The sequence below is a fragment of the Gallus gallus genome, chromosome 9, assembly GCF_016699485.2.
Source record: "Gallus gallus isolate bGalGal1 chromosome 9, bGalGal1.mat.broiler.GRCg7b, whole genome shotgun sequence".
NCBI lineage: Eukaryota > Metazoa > Chordata > Aves > Galliformes > Phasianidae > Gallus > Gallus gallus.
Window position 1 is genome coordinate 4,880,766 of NC_052540.1, and position 14,388 is coordinate 4,895,153.

A 14,388-nucleotide genomic window follows, 5' to 3' on the forward strand; every position below is an offset into this window, starting at 1 on the left:
AGCGGTGAGGCTGGTTCCGGAAGTTGATGCGGTGCGGCCGGAAGTAGGGGGGGCTGAGTGCTGGTGCCGTCATGAAGCCGGCGGTGGATGAGATGTTTCCGGAGGGCGCCGGCCCCTACGTGGACCTGGACGAGGTGGGAGCGGAGGGGACGGGTGGGTGAAGCGGCGGGGCTCCGGGCGCGGCCCCGAGGCACTCAGCGTCTGCTGTTCCAGGCAGGGGGAAGCACGGGGCTGCTGATGGACCTGGCCGCCAACGAGAAGGCCGTGCACGCAGACTTCTTCAACGGTGAGGACTGCCGCGCCCCTCGGGGCGGGTGGGATGTACAGCGTCTTAGGTTCGGTTGCTAATTCTTAGGATTCGTAAGAAGTGCTCGTGCTGTTGTGTGGCAGCTGTGCATTGCCTGCTGTAGTGGTAGTTTGCACTGACTTTCTTGTGAGGGAAACGCTCGAAGCACCCTCACGGCAGTGAAACCTATTTTAAGGAGATTTTTACAGTAAACTGCAAGTGTGAATATCTGCAAAATGTGTAAACTTCTGTGCCTAAATGCTCTGACCTAAAGGCAGAGCTCTACGGGAGCCCCTGCCTCTTGCTGTGTGCTCAGAGTTAATGCTTGTGTAGCTCCAGAGCCTGCAGGTCACTGACTGTGATGATTGCTTTGTGCTTTTATAAGACCTCCTGCTTTCAGGCTTTATTCTGCTTTCATGAACTTAATTGCAAAACTTGCATTGTTCAAAAGAGTTGCATTCATGTGTGGTAGTGAGCATGCTACTCTGGTCTGCTTTTGTTCCTCGCTGCCTTCTGCCTCGATGTTATATTTTTAGTGACTGATGGTATGGGGGCTACCATGTACTTAATTCACCTTGGCTTCTGTCTTTAATCTCAATAGCAAAACCAATGAAAGCTTGTGTGGTGTTTGCATATATAGCAGCTGGGATTTCCAATGTTAATTTTACCCTGTCTTGTTTTTCTGACTAGATTTTGAAGATCTGTTTGATGACGATGACATCCAGTGAACTTAGTTGTCCTGCTGTGCTGAGATGTGGAGTTCCTCTGGGATCGCCTGTGGTGTCCTTTATTTATTACAATGAGTAGAACAGGAAAATCTTGTAGGAGGTGGGGAAAAAAAAAGTCTGTTTAAAGCTGCCTATAGGGAATGCGGAAGTCATATGGCTAAAAGTAACAGAGAACTGTGGACTGTTATTTCTAGGAGGGTGTTTGTAGATCTGTCTTAAAATTGTACTTGCTGATGTGCTTTTCAAAAACAACAACAACAACAACAACCCTGACAAAATCTGTGTACTTCTTTCTTATAATTATTTTTATGAAATCACCCACTGTTACTTTTGGTTATTATATACTGATACGGGGCAGGGCATATCTCTGCCTAGAGGTGTTCTGTTCATCTCAGAGTATAGGATTATCTGCTGCTAGGATGATTACTTGTTTCAGAACAGTCCTTGACTCATTGCACCAGGAAGAGCTGTGGGTTTTGTCCGGTTTCAAGATTGATGTTCAGCTTCCATCAGTGCTTTGTTTTAACCGAAGTAGCAGAGGAGCAAAAAGTCGTTATTTTAGCTTTTTTCTTTTTTGACTCAGGCTTTCATTTTTAGAAAAGTAAGTGTATGATATTGCACCTTCCAGTAATCAAAGTGATTCTCAGGATGACAGAACCAGGGAGTTTTTAACGTATTATTTCAGTTAAGAATTCAATCATTTCCTCTATTCTTAAATTATTTGTTTAGGATTAAAGCGAGGTGTAAATTCTATACACTCATCACAGAAATAAGCCTGTGACTGATCTTTCTTTCAAGACTTTATCAGAAGTTTATTAAGACAGAATTATCAACGTTCCAGGTGAAATTTATGTGCTAAACTGTATGGAAAAATCCAAAACGAAGCCCCTTTTTTCCTTACCTCTTTCATATATTTTTGCCTTGTTTTTTATCTTAAGAAAGAAGAGATTAAAAATATTTATCTTAGCTGTACGTTTCTGGCCCTGAAACAACAGTGGGAGCACAGTGAGAAAGGAGAGCTGTGTGTCCTTCTGTTTTATTCTTGTGGATTTCTCAGCCTCTTCTGTTTGATCCTCCAGAGGAGTTTAAAGCAGCGTTCTGGCATTTACTCTGCTTAGTGTCTGACGTTACAAAGTGACTCTCTGAGGAACAGGGCTGTTGATGCAGTCTCCTTTTTCTTTTTCAGCTCTTGCTTTGCTTGAAGAGGGAGGGATTTCAAGCTTTCCTCATTGAAACCAATATATACACTGACTGCTTAGTGTTAGCAGCTTTGTTTGGATTGGTCCTGTCTCTGGTGCTGCACTTCTGAGCAAGGCTTTGGGAAGTGAGCTGTTACCAGTAAACAGACACTGTGTTCTGAGTTAGTGCCAAAAAGAAAAGGCTTGAAGATACAGCTGTTCCCTTTTGTGCTGGTTTGGCTGCATGCATCTGCTGATGCCCAGATTCTTCAGGATAGTAGTTGCCTTGGAATACTGTTTTGCTTTTTTTTTGTTTCCTCTCCCCCATTTGCTTTGTTAAATTTAAACTCAAAGTAAGTCTTAAGTTTAATGGGATGATTGTCAGGGTACGTTTATTGTTAGTCATCTGGAGTATGAAGCTATCCCCTGTCCAGTGAGACTGGAAGGAGAGTCTGTGCATATAACTGCTTTCCTAAAGAAGTCTTAAAGTGTAGGAATTCTCATTAGGAACTGTAATTTCTTTGGATCTCTTTTGGGACAGTATTAAAATGGAAGTGCTAATTTGAAAAACAATACCCTTGAGCTTCAAATTATTTCTTCTTGTCAAGTCTCTCAGTCTAATTAGTCTGCAGGCAATCAGCCTGTCATCAGCAGATAATTATGAGATGTCAGTCTCTAATAAAAATTGAAGGGTGTTGCCTGTCTGGATCATTTCATTTAGTGACTTTTTCTATTCCTGTACCTCTTGTGGATATTGACACCACTCAGGATAGGTCTTTCTAAATTAAAGCATGAGTGGCTCAGCATTGTTTTGCACATATTTAGGCTGATAAATGTTACGTTATAAATGGGGCTGTTAAGTTCACCGGATGCTGCTTTGTATCTTCAAATAAATGCTCCTCTCTGAAAAGATTTATGGAGACGCTGAATACAGTGTCATGAATTGTCCCATTGACTTCAGTGGGACAGTACAGGACAGAGAAGGCTGGCCATCTGCCTCAGTCTTGGCAGGACGAGGTCCTGAGTGCTGCAGTGCTTTATGAAGGGCTCAGCCAGTTGCGCAGCACAGATAGAAAGCAAAGGCTGCAAAACACTTAAGTGTCTGCCCTCTCTCTTAGTCTCACAAGGCTGATATTCCACTAGCTGGAAGCTGCCAACTGCTGCACTATGTGCTTAGGAATGCACAAACTGTTTTCAGCTGAAAAATAGTCATTGTGAGGGAGAGGAAGTAACAAGGCTAAAGGAAACCAGCTTTAGTCTGTGTGTAATACCTCTGTGGAGCCATTTCTGAGCTGGCTGGGGGTGAACCCAGAGCTCTTGCTGTGAGCAAGTCTAGGAAAGTTCAGGCCTAGTGTGCTAGCTGGTTTTCCTTGGTTATTTTTATTTGGGGTTTTATGTTAATTTCTGGAGGATTGAAAGATTTTCCTTACGGTATTTTTATTCAGTAATTGAAGTAGACGGTATCTATTTCTCACTAAAGAAGGAAGCGATGTCGATGTATAAATGGAGTTCTTCCTGCTTCCCTGGGGTTTCAGGCACTTTCCAGCTCTGAACCTGCCGGTGTTCTGCACGTGAAAACCTGCTTTGCAGATGGTAGTGCCGTCCTGTTCTCTGCAAATCCCCCTGTTGGTGGTGGGACTGGGATATGAATGTTAACAAGGGCTCTTTTGGAAAGGCACTAGTGCACTGTGAGATGGTCCTTGGTGAGTTTGAAGGCGGATTTGATGCTATGCTTTTACCTCCAGCTGTTTTGTTTGTTTGCCTTCTGTATTTGATCCAGCTGATCTTCACACAACGGCAGAATCCTAATCCTAATCCAAATGATAACTTTTTTCTTAAGCTCCTGCAGGCCGTTGAGGGCAGAGGGGCAGAGGAGCGGTGCTTGCTAAAGCTTTTAAGTTGACAGAAGGGACCTTTGGTGAATGTTTTCTTTATGGAAAATTCAGTTTGCTTGTAGTCGGCTGTCAGTTTAGCTGTATTCGTGCTGCCTTATGTGCAGTTGTGGCATGTACATATGAACCTTCTTTAGTCTCGTTACATGAACTTGTGTGACCCCTTTTGAGGGTGAAGACCTGAGTCTGTACGTTGCTTTGGATAAGCATACAGCTGAGAATCACATGCGTGCTGGGTGACTGTGGGTGTGAGAATACTTCCTGGGGTGGGTCTAAGGATACTGAGTGGTGAGGGGGGTTTGCTGCTTTGCCATCGCAATGCTTGATGCACAGAGTGCTTTCGCCTTGTGCCTACATCTAGAACAAACAAGTCAAACACGCACAGCAGTCTCGCTCCCAGTCTGGGTGTGCTCAGGATTGGTTTTGTCTAAAGGAAAAACTGAATCTGATGGCATTTCCTGCGTAAAGAACAATGACAGATTAGCTACATGTAGGCTTTATCCCTGTGTCTTCTATGCCAAAAAGCCTCTAGCAAGTTTATACTTGTCGAATAAATACAATAACAGAGCTTCCTGGAAAGCTGTTTATCTCTCTTTCAGCCTTTCGTGGCTCGGTGCAGCTGCTATTTGTATCCCAATTAATTACTGTCACAAATGATTACATGGGGCTGAGGCACAATTAGGATTAGCCTATAATTGTCCATAAAAGGGGCATGGATGCTTTCACAGATGGTTTCCGTGCAGGATGAAGCTGGCCATTGTCTCCAGCTGCATCCCTGCTATTTCACTCTAACTTACTGTGCTGATTTTAGTCTCTCAGTGCTGCACGTTCAGGATGAGAGCATGTTGCCTTTCAATGAGCAGCAGTATAGGGAGGGAAGAGTCAAACATAGCTGTCAAGATCAAGGGATCTGAGTGCTTTCTTTATAACCTGCCTTAATTGCGAAGCAACAAACAGCATTTTGGCCTTGATATGTCCATCATACTGGTTGTTATCTCATGGGAACTGTCTGTAGCGTTTGCCCTGAGAGCCATGATTCTGTGGGAGCATAATGTTTGGGGAGCAGAGGGGTGACAGTTGCTCCTTCCTGGGCTGCCTGATGCCCTTTCTCTAAACCCTTCCCAACAATGCAGACAAAGAGGCAGGAGAGTTCTTTATTGAGCGAGCACTTTATTGTGATATTCTGTGCAGTGTGGTAATCCACTGAGGTTTGGGAAATGCTGCCATAGGAAGTATTTTCAGTCTAAGCCCTTAATGCTGTCTTGTGCTTGTAGTAATGCCTTAGCTCTGCTGTGCGTTGTGTACGTGGGAATGTCTGGGCTAAAGAAGGAGAGGACAGACCACAGGTGGAGGTCCGAGGCCCTGATAAGGTGGGGAGTGATGATGGGCAAAGCCCGGCCAGCAGCTCCAGCTGGACTCAAGCAGGGAGGTAACGTTGGCTGATAGAGGTGTACCATTGTGTCAACTGGATTCAAGTGACAAAAAAGGGGAAAGGTAGAATGTGATATTTAAAGGTAACATATACAAAAATCAGCTTTAAATTTAAAGCAGGGCCAGCCCATCTTGAGAGCGACCGTTTCATGATGTGGCCGGAGTGGTGTTTGACTTAGGGCCCCGGTTTCCATCAGGAGAGCAAGAGCAGAGGTAGGAGTGAACTCTTGGTCCCACGGAAGTCACTTGTGTGTCAAGTCAGTGATTTCAGGGGAGATGGGGTCCACCCTGGGCAATGGTGGCCCCCACGTGGTCAGGGGAATTTTCTGGTACATAGAGTGCAGCTGTAGTGCCGGTGCCCCAGAAGGCAGGTGGGGTTAAGCGGCCTCGTCCCCTCCCGTGAAGCCCCCCTGCTCTAACGGTCATCTGTGTCTGGGTACAGGAGGAAGCCCATGAAAGTGGAATCATTGATGTTGTCAGCATAGACCCCGTTGTTGTTGCCCTCCCCGTACACCTGGAGCCAGACCTCGTCCCCCAAGCTGAGGTGCAGCAAGACAGAGCCGCTCGCTTGGTCAACGTTGTTCTCCTGGAACTGGTCGTAGGTGAAGATCACTGCCTTGTCCTTCTTGTAGAGGCTGACCTTGACGTCCGTCATGTAGACCGTCAGGTGGTAGGCGAAGAAGTACGTGCCGGGGATGCTGCAGAGGAACTTGCCGGTGCTGCTGTCGTAGTGGTTCTGCTCGTTGTAGAAGATCTTGGTGAAGCGGATGGGGACGTTGGGGTGGGGGGCTCGCTCCGTCAGCCCCACGCTGAAGGCGGAGCGGTACACGTAGGAGCTTTCACCCTTCTGCCCCTTCATCCCCATGTGTCCTGGAAATCCTCTCGGTCCTTCTGCACCTGTGGCACCCTTTTCACCCGTGTCCCCTTTGACACCTTGTAGACCTGGGGATCAGAATGTGGATTGGGATCTGTGTTTGCCCTTTTCTGCTCCCCTGGTGCCAGAAGCGCAGAGTGACCCATGGCATGATTGGCTGCCCAGCAGCATGGAGCCTGGTCTGTCCCCTGTGGGCAGGCTGGGTGACATCTGTGCCCCATGGTGTCGGACACCACATCCCCCCCCCCCCCTGCCCCCCAAGAGGTGCCAAGCTGCTGGTAGCTGCGTGTCTGGGGAACACTTGTTAATTGAAAAAACAGCCATCAACCTATCTCTTTGCCTTAGGCTGTGTAATCTCCATTGCTGAAGGCATTCAAAAGCTGTCTGGACTGGGTCAGCCACTGCTCATAGGACGCACCTACCAGGTGTCATGTGTACTGGGCCTGGGACTGCCGATGGGCTCCAGCACCCATATACCCAAAGCTCCTCACCAACCTGGCTCTCCTTTGTCTCCCTTTTGTCCATCTTTTCCATCCTTGCCGTCCCTTCCAGGCAGCCCATTGTGGCCAGGGTGTCCAGGTGCTCCTCCCATCCAGTTGGCACATGACATTTTGGGGTCGGACTGGTCAGCCTGGTCAGCCATCTCTGTGCCACTTAGGGCCAGCAGCAGTGAGCAAAGGAGGAAGCCTACTGAGCCCCTCATGGTGCGTTCCTGAAGTGGATAAGGGTTTTGTTAACTTGACAGTTTTGAGGGAAATAGGACATGTGATGAAAAACCCCACCTTTGAATACCAGCAACATCCAGGAGGCTACACTTTGAATCAACGTGTCTGAAGGAAATTAATTCTGCACACCTCAATGGTGCTTCTGTGGTGTCACATCCAGCTAGCTGAGCCAGGATGGGGCCTTAATAGCAGCGAGGATGTTGGCCCTGTAGCAGAGCCAGCATGCACAGAAGCAAGCTGGAGAGCTGCTCTTTGGTGCTCCCTGACTGTGCTGCACTAGCATGGTGGGAACTCAGAACCGAGCTGGCAGGTCTGGGGATGTCTGGGACTGCTTGCTGTGCAGAGCTCTGTTCAGTTAGCAGCGATGTGCTTGGACTTCCACCTGGCTGACTGAACAGCTGGTTGGGAGCACAGATTTGCATCCAAATCTCAAAAGCTTTGTTGCTGGTGGGTTGTTTTGACGCTGTACCTACAGCATGCTAACCCCAGAGTAATGCAAGCTTCCTCTTTTTGATTGTATTCAGTTATGATACCGTTGCTGTTTTTCCACCTGAATTGTGTTTTTGGATTGCAAGAGCAGACCTTGCACTGCTTCTGGGTACCACAGAGCCATACTCTTCTTTAATTGAGCTCCTTTGCTCATCAGAGACATTAGCACGTTTGCCTGGAACTGGAGGTGTGGGAACATGCCACGTTCAGCCTGACAAATTGTCCTGAGGCTCTCAGAAACCAATGGGAACTCCATGTGCTTTGGGTCAGGCAATTAGGAAATGGATATGTACGTGTGCTCGTTGCTGTATTGTCCTGCTCCCCATGCAGGAATTGTTCCCTGGAGTAAAAAGCAGCCTGTTATGGGGAGTGGCACGCTGAGTAAGGAATGTGAATTACAGCATGGCCACTAGAGTGCCCTAGCTCTATATTTTTTTGAGTGAAATAGTGTTTCAGAGCAACCCTGTTGCAGAGTTGATTTTGTTTTTCTTTTGTGAACCACTTAAATGTCATATTTTCAGTAGTTTCTCATCTATGGCACTGCGGCTTCAATGCAAGCTGAATTGTGAAGAGGTTACCGTGAATTTTGTTGTTTCTGGGTGTGAGGGGACATTCAGGAAAGCTTCAGAGCTCTGCCCAGTGAGCCAGGTGGGCAGTGCCCAGCACAGGGAGCTCAGCAAACAGAGCCTGGAGCTCTCCCAACTGTTGGGCTCCGGCACTCCGTGGTGGGGAGAAGGCCCCTCTGGGGGCACTTCTAGTGCTGAGAGTGCTGTGCCTGGATCAGTGCAGAGAACACAACCTGCAGCTTAGGAGCGGAGTGGATGAGATGCTCATACATCCCACAGCAGCCCTGGGGATCAAGGGGGAGTGTGTGCATTTGGGCACACTGCAGGATGGCCAATTTGCTGTACTGAGCTGTGCTGAGTGGGGCACGCAGCTCCTGGGACCCTACCCAGCTCCATGTTCTCCCTATTGCTATTCTTCTTGTTTGGGAAACAGCAATTCTCAGGCATGTGAATGTCAGTGGTGCCTTTTCAGAGAAGTAACAGGTGAACTAAGGAGATTTGGTAGCATTCAGTAAATACAGAAACTGCCATGACAATTAAAGCTCACATGCATTATAGGAAGCTTATTCATTTATCAGCAGAAATCAGAATATCACACGTAAGAGCAATGTCATTCAGAATTAAAGTTTAACACAGATACACACACACACACAAACTCTCTGCACAAAATGGTTCAAAAAATGCCGTGTGTGATTTCCACCCCTTGTGGTTCCCTCAGAGGGCATTAGCTGGGCTATGGGGTACACGGCCCGGTGCTCCTTTAGCAGTGCATGCAGGCAGCACGGGCAGCACGCTCCTTGCTGCTGTCACAGCACTGAACTGCTCTGGGGCTCAGCCCTGGGTGGCACAGGTTTGTGCCAAGGTGCAAAGCTAGTACTGCTGGGGCTCCTTGCAGAAAGAAGTGGCTCCAGAGGTGCCCCTGCAGTAGCTCCACCAGAGCCCTGTGCTTGTAGGCTGCTGTTCCCGACTGCTTTTGGATGAGCAGTTTGGATCTGTGTAGAGTGTTTCTGGAAACAGGAGTGTGAGCGTAAAGCAGATGGGCTGTTCTTGGATTAAGATGATCGTTATCTCTTCTGAGAATAAGGCTCAGAGAGAGATCTTCATGTGATGGGGGAGGTTTGAGTGTGGTTCAGGCAAAAAGAAGAGCAAACCCAGCATTTAGGAAGAGGGGAGAAAAGTCATGCTTACCGCTCCTGAGAGTCCTGGCTGTTGCTGCAGTCTCCTTAGGAATGGAGTCCGGATAGCACAGCACTGTCCCTAAGGGCACGATGAGCTGTTTAAGATCCTCTATTTTCCATTTGCTGTTGCACACGCTGACTTAACAGTTGGGTCTTCCCATTAACTTTTCCAGCTGTCACTTGTTTTTGGGGCCACTTAGACTGTCCAGTTCAAAGCGTCAGCTTGTGAAGGTATCCATAAGAGGAGAAAGAGCAGTTTGGGTATTTCCAAGGGACGCAAAGAGAAGTGATGTTGTTCTGGGGAAGTCGGTGCCTGAAAGCTGGCTTGTCTGGGGCTCGGCTCTTCCAGGTGCCTGTAAACAGCCACTGCTCTGGGTAACTTGGAAGACTTCTCTGCAGCTGATGCAGAAAGGGCGTCTACAGGCTTGTATTAACACATTTGAATGTGGGTGATTTTTCTTTTTGTTCCAGTGTGTTCATAAATGAATCACTGTGTGAGAAGTTTGTGCTTCTCCTTTCAGCAGCTGGAGCTGCTGCTGCACCAAAGAAGGGAATCGCTGGGACGGGGCAGTGCTGGCAGGGCTGCACTGCAGACAGAGCTGGGCAAACAAGCTGCCTCCTGCACGAGGCAGGGCTCGTGGCAATCTGAAAGCTGGCTGTCTGGGAGAAGGCAAGGATATGTGTAATAAATGACTTTCTGATGTGTAGGCATGGGATTCAGCGAGGGAAAGGAGTTGTAGTATTAAGGAATAGGGTGAAAAAGGGTGGAGCCGTCACTGAGCTGCTTGTTTGCTTTCTTCCCTATTTTGGTTGAGCTGTTGGTCCAGCATTTGAAGAATTTGAACTTCTTTTTATTTGTCAGTAATTTTTCCAGGCAGGGTGAAGATTCAAATCAGTCCTCCCTCATCCAGTAACAAGGGGCATAGAACTGGCTGGAGATTAGCTGCCACTCCCCGGCTGGGATCTACGCAGACTTCAGCTCCCAGCCTTCATCAGCCTCGCACTCAGCCTGGCCTTGCTTGTTCTGTTAGGTCCAATCCCAGCCAGCGGTAATGGACAGTGGACCGGAGCCTCCCCTTTGATTTAAAAATAAGCTTGGAGTTATATTTAGCCCTTTACAAAAGCAGAGCGGGAGGCTCATTATCAGCCAGGCTTGGCACGGTCCGCACTGCTGCGACTCGAGGGCCGAGCACTGTGCCCCAGGGACGCCTGCTCCGAGCTGTCCTGCCCTGTGCCCTCGTCTTCCCCCGCCACCCTGGATACCGCACGTACAAGAGACAACAGCCCTCGCTTTGCTAAAAACAGCAAACGCTGTTTATGTCGTCCAGCAGGCAGGCTGACAGGCTGTAAAATGCTATTTTGGTGCAGCCCGTGCGCGGTGGACGGATGGTGCGCTGTGCAGGAGCATGGATGCCAATCCGTCAGCCCGTCCCACGCGCACAGATGGGCCCTTCTCATCCTGCTGCTTTGGCAGGGGCACTCCTGCCAGGCTCTGGTGACAACGTGTCCCCCTCCTTGGGGACCACAGACAAACTTCCCCAGCCCCATGGAGTGCTGCTTGACTTCTGGCAGGGGCCCTTGGCACGTTGGTAATTCTCATGCCAAAAAGAGACATCGAGATGTGTTTGTTTAGGCCCTGTCAGTTCCTACTCTCTCCCATGTGGGCTGGCAGCTGAGCCAGGTACTGCTCCTTTCAGCACAGCCCAGTCGTGTCTGAGGTTTGTTCTGTGGCAGGGAGCGATGGGGCAGGGAGCAGAAGACAAACTCAGAGATCTGGTATGCAGCATGCCCCCAAAACGCCCCCAGTCCAGACCACCCCACTGAGCTCTCCCAGGCTTTGTCCATCCTGCTGCAATGAGTCATGAGGCACTGGCACAGCTGCCTAGGGAGGTGGGTTCACCATCCCTGGAGGTGTCCCGGAGCTGCGGAGATGTGGCACTGAGGAACACAGTCAGTGGGCATGGTGGGGTGGGCTGGGGTTGGACTTGGGTTGGACTTGGGGATCTGAGGCGTCTTTTCCAATCTTGATAATGGTTCTAAGATGCAGTGAGAGCTGCCACCCCTTGCAGCACGTTATCCTGCAGCCTGAGGTCTATCTGTATCCACTCAAACACGTGGTTAAGAGCAGACAAATTATTCATGAATGATTTCTGACTAATATAAGCATGGAGAAGAGCAGCTTTTTCTGCAGATGTGAATTTCTATGTTGCCCAGCCAGCTGTGAGTTTTGGACAATAGATGGAGCTAAGAGCCCTGGCGGCCTGGATGCTGTGTGCTTGGCCTTGGCAGAGCCAAGGTGAGGGGCTTTGCTTACCTCTGTGCAGGATCAGGTGGGGAAGGCAGAAGGCTGGAGGGTGGCCATGGACGTGGGTGGTTTGGTGGGGATGCTGGGGCAGCTGCTGGTGGTGCCTGCCAACAGCCCAGCCATCCCTGTGCAATCCTTCCTGTCAGATCACATCCTCCTATCTCTTTTCTTCGTGTTGTGTAAATGTACAGGAGTCATTTTTGGCCACCACTGTTTTTCCATTCGCTCAGATATCGACCCAGGGCCGCAGGCTCCGGTGCCCTCTGCCATGCATCAGCTGCCTCCTGCTCTCTGCAGCGTGATCAATGGGGCTGCACGGCATGACTTTCTGGCAGGGTGCTGCAGGGCACTTTGCAGGCACCGGTGAGCATCCCTGGGGGCTCTGAGGGGGGGGAGGCATGAGGGACTTGCAGATCTCCCCAGAGGCAGCACTTCTGGGCAACAGGTGGCATTTCAGGTCAAACCCATCTGCACCCAGCTTCCTTGTGTTCGGCTCTGCTTCGGGACTGGCATGTCAAACCTGGAAGAAGTCACTGGCACAGCCTCAGGCTAGGCTTGCCAATGGAAACAGGGTGTCAGCTTTTTTCCATGAGGTGGCAGAGCATCACAGTGAGCAGGGTCCCAGCGCTGCCCCGCGCTGGCTCACACGGATGCTGATTCCTTACTGTGCTTCTGGCACAGGTTTGAGCTTGTTTTGCATCAGTGCAGTGACTCTTTCCACTTGGACTGCCTCGGGTAACGTTGAGTTTAGAGACTGGGGTTTAAATCCTTCCACCTCCTCTGTTCCTGTTTCTCTGGCACTTTTCTGCACATCATCCCTGTGTCACCCCTCGTGTGCCGACACCTGTACGTGGTGGTAGGGTGGGTGGCTGGGATGCTAGCCACCCATTGATCCCCTCATTATGGTGTTGTTGCAGCCTGGGGAACCTGCGTGCCACAGCAGAGTGCTGGCATGTGCCGCACACAGCTTTGTAACAGCACTGCAGCCCTGTCTAAATAACCCACAACACTGGCCCAAGCTCAATGATTTTTGCTTCAAAGCACCGGTCAGGTGCTGAGGGATATCAGTGTGCATCTGTCTCCCATTGCTGACTAAGTCTAATGACCTAGAAGCAAGGACGGGGTTAACGACAGCAATTATAAATCTTACATTGTCTGTAAAATGAGATATTATTATGGAGTACGAGCGATGTATATTTCATCACAGAGCTGTAAAGCTGATCAGAAATGAGAGCTGTATGGTTTTGCTTTGGGCATTTCGGGGTGTAAATCAGCACAAAGCTCCTCGGGAAGTTGCACAGGCTGCTGCATCCATGACACTTTTGATGGGGTGTTTCTTTATGCTCAGGAGAAGGCATTTATGGTTGCCGCAGGGCTAATGCAAGGCTTATGATGTCTTTAATTATTCATTTTTATAAGTGCTTGTTCTCAAACAGCCAAAACCGCACTGTGACCAGCTTTAGCAGTAAATCGTTCTATTTTTCCTGGAATCAAATTACTTTGTTCCTGCTGCAGACCTTGCCTCCCTTTTACAAGGAAGACAATTGAGTGACGATGCCTATAACGAGTTGCTGTGGGCTATCCCAATGCTTTGAGTTCTCCTGGTTCGGAAAGCACCTGCTGGCTTCCAGCCCTACTGTGCTATCTCGTGCCATGCCTGCTTGCAGGCTGGGGAGGCTGAGCGGAGTATGACCACTGCACAAACAGCAGCAGACTTTGTAGATCTGGGGTGGGTGTACTCAGAGCACAGTGGAGCACCGCAGCGGGCTGTGCTCAGCTAGAGGCTCATTTCCAAGGTGTTTTTCCCTGCATCACGGCATGGTGCTTGGCTGCAGGGAGGCCAGTGCTGGGAGCCCCAGTGCGGCCTATCTGGGCTCAGCCCTGCATCCATGCTCACAGGGAGACCCCGCAGGGCTGAAGTCTCCCCTGCAGGAAGGCGTGCTTCCTAGTGCTCCTTTATAGGATTCTAATATGGTTTGTGCCCGCTGCCTGCCGCCAGGCGCTCCTCGCCATGCTGTTTTCTGTGCATTAGGTTCAACGGTATCAATTCACCTCCTTTTATACTTATAATCCCTGTGAGAGTAGTGACTTTAATAGAGACTGCTCTTTCTCTCTGCTTTGGCAAAGCAAGTGCCAGCTCCCTGCTGCGCCTCTTCTCAAACCACACAGACCTTCTGCGAACAGCAAAGGGGGGGGGGGGGAGAAAAAGCTCTGAGTTGTTTCTCTTTTCAGATGGCTACCCACAGCTGTCTGTGTGATTTTTCAAAATCCCCCAAACACTTCCCTTTCTGACTTGTGTTTGCTCTGTTCCCGGGGGCTCTGTGGCTGGGGCACAACCTGCCCCCCGCCGCTGCGTGCGCCGCTGCTTGGCTCTGCATCTGCAAATATTGCCACCCGGCTGCAACGCCACTGATCATCGCTCACAGCTTTGCAATCTGCTCTGGTCTGTGATGGGCCTGCAAATGTTAGCATATGTTTGTCAGAGATAATCAGGCCACCTGTGTGCACGGTGGCTCTGTCGTCTCTTGTTGGAGGGCTTTCCACCTTCCTCTTGGCATGCGGTGCCTTTTCCACTGTCTCTAGAAATAACTGACTTGTCTTGGTCGTTTTCTGCGTCTGTTTGCCGTGGTGCTGCCCAGCAGCCCTGCCACCACCCCAAGGCGCTGACCTAAAGGAATGCTCTTCTTTCTCTCTTCTGTTTCTATCACACAGCTTCTCTAGATTTGCTCGTTGCTC

The 14,388-nt window shown here is 49.5% G+C and overlaps 2 protein-coding genes across 4 annotated transcripts; one reads left to right on the forward strand and one right to left on the reverse strand.

Moving 5' to 3' along the window:
* Positions 1-28: 28 nt before the first annotated feature.
* Positions 29-2,881, forward strand: COPS9 (COP9 signalosome subunit 9). Of its 3 annotated transcripts, NR_102420.1 has the most exon segments (5): positions 29-134; positions 214-286; positions 977-1,066; positions 1,476-1,615; positions 2,201-2,881. NR_102420.1 is itself a non-coding variant. In NM_001277705.1 (3 exon segments), coding segments are annotated over 3 exon segments (174 nt in total). In that variant the 5' UTR covers positions 29-71; the 3' UTR covers positions 1,015-1,292.
* Positions 2,882-5,234: 2,353 nt separating this feature from the next.
* Positions 5,235-9,890, reverse strand: ADIPOQ (adiponectin, C1Q and collagen domain containing). The gene is made up of 3 exons (NM_206991.2): positions 9,358-9,890; positions 6,885-7,101; positions 5,235-6,457 (listed from the first exon to the last, which is right to left on the reverse strand). The coding sequence occupies exons 2-3, from the start codon at positions 7,090-7,092 to the stop codon at positions 5,931-5,933; spliced, it is 735 nt and encodes a 244-aa protein (NP_996874.1). The 5' UTR covers positions 7,093-7,101; positions 9,358-9,890; the 3' UTR covers positions 5,235-5,930.
* Between the last annotated feature and the right edge of the window lie 4,498 nt (positions 9,891-14,388).